This window comes from Neofelis nebulosa, chromosome 17 (genome assembly GCF_028018385.1).
Source record: "Neofelis nebulosa isolate mNeoNeb1 chromosome 17, mNeoNeb1.pri, whole genome shotgun sequence".
Lineage (NCBI taxonomy): Eukaryota > Metazoa > Chordata > Mammalia > Carnivora > Felidae > Neofelis > Neofelis nebulosa.
Window position 1 is genome coordinate 9894000 of NC_080798.1, and position 6406 is coordinate 9900405.

The 6406-nt window shown below is 58.7% G+C and overlaps 1 protein-coding gene across 1 annotated transcript; it reads right to left on the reverse strand.

The window, feature by feature from the left end:
• Nucleotides 1-1132: 1132 nt before the first annotated feature.
• SELENOW (selenoprotein W) lies at nucleotides 1133-5489 on the reverse strand. The gene is made up of 6 exons (XM_058706750.1): nucleotides 5338-5489; nucleotides 3861-3885; nucleotides 3700-3753; nucleotides 3446-3520; nucleotides 3246-3344; nucleotides 1133-1509 (listed from the first exon to the last, which is right to left on the reverse strand). Exons 1-5 carry the CDS (start codon nucleotides 5382-5384, stop codon nucleotides 3264-3266), a joined length of 282 nt encoding a protein of 93 aa, XP_058562733.1. The 5' UTR covers nucleotides 5385-5489; the 3' UTR covers nucleotides 1133-1509; nucleotides 3246-3263.
• Between the last annotated feature and the right edge of the window lie 917 nt (nucleotides 5490-6406).

Consider the following 6406-nt stretch of genomic DNA (forward strand, 5'->3'; position numbering starts at 1 on the left):
TTATATAAAGCCTTCAATTTATACACTTTAAATGGGTGAGTTGTATGGGATGTGAATTATATCTCAATAAAGCTGTTTAAAAGAAGAAAAGTGAACATTTCTGAGGCTGTGATCTTGTGTGTCTCAGGCTCTTTCCCTCGTGTCTTCGCCCACGGACCAGCCTCTTCCAGAGAGGTTTTGTAGATGTCTCCAACTTCGCAGCCTCGGAGACTGGGACTTTTCCGTCTAGATGCTTCTATGTGGCACCCAGCGGATTTCCTCACCTCACCCGGGGCCACCCGATGGCCTGGCTCAAATGAGCAGAGAGAGGACCGGAGCATGATTAGGCACAGCCCATCTGATCCAACATTTTCCAGAGTTGTCCTAGCCGGATCATCCGAGCGCCCGATCTGTTAGCCCCGTAAGGACAAAGAGCTGTTAGAAGGAAAATAGTAACACCCTTCTGTTCGGGGGTCCCTTTTATAAAGAACCTGGTGGGTTTTACACAAATGCAGTTTTGTTCGTATGTTTTGGTGATTTGAGTCAACCTTTCCAGGGAACATGGATGCATTTAAGGTATAAATGGCCTTTGGGGTGCCCCCGGTGGCTCAGTCGGTTAAGCATCCGACTTCGGCTCACGTCACCCATCTCGCGGTTCATGGGTTCTAGCCCCGCGTCGGGCTCTGTGCTGACAGCTCGGAGCCTGGAGCCCGGAGCACGTTTCGGATTCTGCGTCTCCCCCTCTCTCTGCCCCTCCCCTGCTCACACGCTCTGTCTCTCCTTCAAAAATAAACATTTTTTTAAGTTAAAAAAAAAACAAACAAAAACCTGTCCTCACCTTGACTCCCCGGTTTCTGTTGTTGGACCAGTCTGGTCTTTTGTGACGGCCACCCTAGCGGACTCGTACAAGCCTCTACGAATCTGGGGCCACGGCAGGATGTACTGGGACCAATCTGGGAGCCCGGGTCTCGTTTAAATGAACATCACTGCTGCATGCTGCCTGATCCCTCATCAGCACGACCTCGGAGCCGCTATGAAGGGCTTCGTAATCAGCAAGGCCCGTTTCCTGGGCCAGAGATGGGGGGGGGGGGGGGGAGGTGGCACAAGGCTGGGGAGGAGGTTCCAGGGGTAAAATGGACACACGCAAGACACGTTTCGTTAAACTCATCCAATGTTTACTGAACGGTAAACCGTTACCCACACTGCTGAAATCTACAACTCACTCATCCAGATCCCTTTCTCCGCCACCCCAAGAAGGAAGCCAGGAGCAGGAGTAACCAGGGGGGGTGCTGGGGGATTCGGGGGCAAGTGGGGAGAGGAGGGAGCAAGGCAGGCAGGGTGCAGAGCTACATGCCTGGACACACACACACACACACACACACACACACAGAGGCAAGGACCAGAGGCGTCAGTCTCTGCCCCCACGCAGCGGCCGCAGGGACATCAGGGAAAGACCAGGCGTCCACCAGACATTTCAGTCCTTCCCGTCATGAAGCGTCGGCCACGAGGGGCTGGGCCAAGGTCACTGGACTGTGCAGAGAAGAGAGAGGGGGGAGGGGTCAGATTGCAGGGAACAAGGCCAGGTTGGGGGAGTGAGGGCCCACAATTAAGGGGAAAGAGAGAAGCGATGGGGAAAGGGGGCACCCGGGGCGGGGGGGGGGGGGGGGCTCGGTCGGTTGAACATCCGACTTGATTTCAGCTCAGGCCATGCTCTCACGGTTCCTGGGTTCGAGTCCCACACTGGGCTCTGCGCTGGCCATCACAGAGCCTGCCTGGGACTCTCCCTCGCCCTCTCTCGCTCCGCCCCTCCCCTGCTCGTGTGCTCTCGGAGAAACTGAGGCACAAGGACCAGGGGATGCCCGTGACAGAAAAATTGTAACCCTACGGGCAAGGTGGGCCAAGACTTAGTTCTCAGTCGAGTCTCTTGTGAGAGAAATGAGGCTGGGGGGGGGGGGGAGGAAGTGTTAGAGGCGGCCACTAAGAGATGTGACTGAACACCTATCACGTGCTCCCCACGGGGAAACTCGGTTTCCAGAGAAGCCACCGACAGAAACGGGCTTCTGGGACACCCGCGCCCACCCACTCCAGCTGCGAGCCCCAGAAAAGACCTCTTCACGGTCACCAACCGGCTGTGCCAGGCCTCAGGCGGGGCCCCAGCTCCTGAGGGTGACCTCTCAGCACTGGGAATGAATGAATGTCCCGCCTGGGGCCTTGGGCCACAGGGACTGGTCTATGCTAACAGTGTGATTCATGGTGGGGCCTTGGGCCAGGCGGTGGCAGCTCCTGACTTCTGGAGGGGCCGGGGGCCAAGGTCGGCCACGGCTTCCCCGTCGCAATACTCCTCGGTGACGCGGGACCGCCAGGACCCGGCCCTGCTTCTCCCTTCGCTGCCTTTTGCTATAATGAACCGTAACCGCAGGTGTGACCTTGCTGAGTTCTGCGGGTCCTTCTAGCGACTCACACATCCCGAGGGTGGTCTTGGGAGACCCTGGAAGCCGCACCCGCAAGACGTGGCAAACGAGAACCACGGCGCCCTCCTTTCTCTCACGTAAACCCCACTTTCGCTCGCGTCGGACGAAACCACCCGTTGGTGGACGGCCTCTCTGGGACCCAAGGAAACCTCGTGCTGATTTAAGTAACCGCCTGAGCTGCCGACAGTTCGGGAGCAGCAAATGGTTACGTTTGTGCAGGAGAGGTGCTCTGTGTCGGCCTTTTCAGAATTCGAATCCCCAGCCCCACTGCACGACACGCTCTGTCTCTCTCAAAAATAAATAAACGTTAAAAAAAATTTTTTTTAATACATAAATAAATTTCAAAAAAAAAAGGGAAAAGAAACAGAACTTGAGTTTAAAGCACCCGAGAACCAGTTTTCTGGAAGAAAGCACCCTGGGGACAGGAAGTTGGGTTCACAGGACACTGGGACGGAAGTTAGTTCCAGAACACCAGAGGAAAGACTGACTCTTGAGATTAGGGAACGGTACCAAGTCCTTCCAGACTGTCGAGCGTCAGGAGCTAGACCTTGGGTCTGGTCTGCCCAGTTCTAGAATAGGCCGGATTTGGGGCTCATCTGGAACACGTTGGCCGGGAAATGGGAAACCAGGCTCGGAAGGTGCTGAAAAGCAGCTCCGTGATCCAGAGCACAAGATAGAAACTGCTACTCGGTCTGCAATACATTGGGTTGGAAACTTGGCCTTGGGTTCCAAACTAGCTGTCAATTCCAGGAACGGGGAGTCAATCACAGTGTCCAGTGGCTGGGCCCCCCTCACCTCTGCCTTCGGGGCCCATTAGCCCTGAGCCAAGGCGGCTTTGATGGCGGCCACCAGCTTCAGAAACTTGCTCTCTGTGTCCACGTAACCATCGCCTCTCTGGGGGTGTGAAGAAGAGGGAAGGAGTAAGCTAGGACCGGGATCCCAACTCAGCCAGGCTGAACACAAGGTAGGACGGACGGATGGACGGACAGACATACCTTCTTGGAGTGAACCAACTTCCCCCCTACCATCACTTCAAAGAAGCCGGTGGCCTGGGGAGTCCCCTCGCCGCACTGGGAAGAGAGAGATGTTGGGGGGGCTGAGATGCCCTCTTGGGGACACCTGCACCCCCAGGAAATGGGAGAATATGGGTGAAGAGTAGGGCCGACCCGAACCACCCAGCGGCCACTCAGGGCTGAGGGGACACACAAGGAGACCGTTTTTGATTCTCTCCCCCATCCCCCAGACTCACGATGTCCAGGCATCCAGGGAACTCATCTTCTAACTTCTTCTTGAGCTGAAGATACTGAAAAGGGTGTGGGAGGTCACATCGGGGGGTCAACAGGGGCCGTGCCACTTGCCATCCTCCCTCATCTCCCAGGGACACGTCTGGGGGCTGGCCACTCTGCTTACCTTGGACTTGTAGCCTCAAGCACCACTGGCGGGAGGTCCGAGAGAGTGGGTCCCAGGGGAGAGAGGGAAACGGTGGGGATTGGGGGGGGGAGGGGCGGAGGAGGGAAGAGGCAGGCAGTGGGGAGGCAAGAGGGGAACCGGGAAGGGGGCCCAGGAAGACATCAAGAGGGACAAACGACAAAACCAAAGAGGAGACAGAGAGAGGAGAGAAAAGACACACAGAATGTTGAAAGCCGCACAGGCACAGGGGACAGGGGGCACCCACACACAAGGAAAACCGACAGAGGAGGAGAGACAAAAGACACGGGGTGCAGAAAAGGGGGGTGACAAAGAGAGACCACAAGTACGAGACACAGGCAGGAGGGAGGGAAACAGAGAACCGCGTTAGGGTAAGAACCGCAGAATCACCGCCCCCACCCCCACCCAGTGGGAAGGTCTAGGGGATGAACCTTTACACCTGGATCCCCAAGGTCCTACCAGTCCTGAGGACGGGTTCCAAACGCTTGCCCAACCCCCACGACATGCTATTTCTGGACTGGAGTCTGCAACACGCGCCTCCCGGGGGCCTCAAAATGTCACCCCACCCTCTGCTTTGCTGAGGCTGCAGGAACATTTCCACCGCTGAGACCGATCTGAGTCTTTCAAAATCATCGACTGCCCCCTGGCCATTTCAGACTCGGGCTTCTGACCTGACCCCACCCTCTCCCACAACCTACAACCAAAACGGAGCTAAAATTCTCCTCCTTTCTGGGAGGAGAAACGCACTGAACAGGCATTTATTAAGCGCCTACGTGCAGGCGTGTCTATGCAAGCCCGCACAGCACTAGATGCCAGCCCTGGGGGGGGGGGGGCGGGGGGGGGGGACATAACGCAGTCAACAAGACAGAAAATCCCCGGTCCGCTTGGGACTTTTTCCCTGCAGGGGGGAAGCTGGACCCAACATGTTTAGCGCCCGATACCGGCACTCCATCCGCGGCTAACTACTGAGATCACTCTCTCCCCTCTGCAGGTGGAGAAACCGAAAAGATGGAGGGTTCCTAACGACGGGCATCCACAGTATTCGTGCCTTTCAAACCCACGCTGGAACATTCTCGAACCTTCCGGACTCTCGCGGTCCCCACCCCAGGGCGGTTGACGGCGTTGGGGGAGGGCCAACCTTAGCGATGACGGAGGCCCCTCTCCCATTACAAAGCTGACCCCACCCGCCGCCCCCCCGGGGTCCCCGGATGTCTAAAATGACCACCCGCGTGTCCCAGTTCCACCTTCGAGAGAACATGAGCTGTCCTGAATGCCACGCCCTGGGGAGGTGGGTCAACGCCCTTCCTTCTCGCCCTTCCGCTCACGCCCACCCCATCCCACCCGCAGGGAACCCCTTTTCTCGGGAAAGGATCCCCGTAGGTCCAGCCCCCAGGACCGTCGGGTCGAGGATGGGGTCCGACAGGGGGTCGCGGAGGGGGCCTCCGGCCGTCGTGCTTACCAATAAACGACTCGGATGGCGAGGGCCATGGCTGGGGACCGCAGCATGGGCGGGGCGCGGACAGGCGACCCACCTGCGGCGTGCACCGGCGAACTCCGCTACACCCGGACGGTCGCACAAAGGTTGTTGCTTGGCGTTACACGGCGCGAACCAACGCGGGAGAAAGGCGGGGGGAGGCGGGAAGGGTGGGGGGAGGCGGGCCCCACGGCGGGGGCCCAGGGACCCTGCCGCCCGGCACCCTGAGCCCCCACGCGGGCTCTTCCCCTCCCCCGCTGGGGCCAGGATGCATCCGGACAGGAGTCGTCCCGGGGGAAGCCCCTACGCGTCCCCTCGCGGTCCCCCCCCCGTCCGGGCCGGAATGGTATGGCCCGTGGGGCGGGGCTCTGGACCAGACGTTCCGCGAACTAAACGGAATTGCTAATAAGGGTGATGGTTTTTCCAGCGCCGGCCGGGAGGGGGCGGCCCTGGGGCCCCTTTTCTCCCCCGGAAGACGGTAGGAGGGCGGGGTCCGAAAGCATTGGGGGTGTGCGGGGGCGGGCCCCGGAAGCCCAGGTTTCCAGGGAGCGCTGCAGGGTCCCCGCGTTCTTATTCAGGCCTGGCGGCTGGACCCGGGCGCCGCCTGGTCGCCGTGGCGGTCGCCGGCGCTCTCCAGCCAGCCGTCTCCAAGGCAAGGGGGTTCATGAAAGTGCCGGACGCCAGCAGTTAGTTAAGGGATTAGAGCGTGGGAGCCTTTCCCTGAGCCTCAGTTTTCTCCGTCTGGAAGATGGGCGTAATCGCCTTCAAGGACTACTTACCCATTTAACCAATACGTACCCGCGTACCTGCCTGCCATCAGCGATGCAAAAAAATAGACAAAATCAATCCCTTCCCTAGTGGGAGTGATTTAGCCTGGGGACAGTTGGGGGAGGATGGGGGTTGATGTGCGCACGTTCAGCGCGTTCGTACAGGTGGAGAGCCTTGAGTGTCTGACGCGTGGAGCTAGCTAGCTCGAGAAAGATGAACGCTGCCCTAGACCTTCCCGCCCCAGCTTCTGCCTCCGCCTCCTGGTCCTTGGTCCTCACCTGCTATA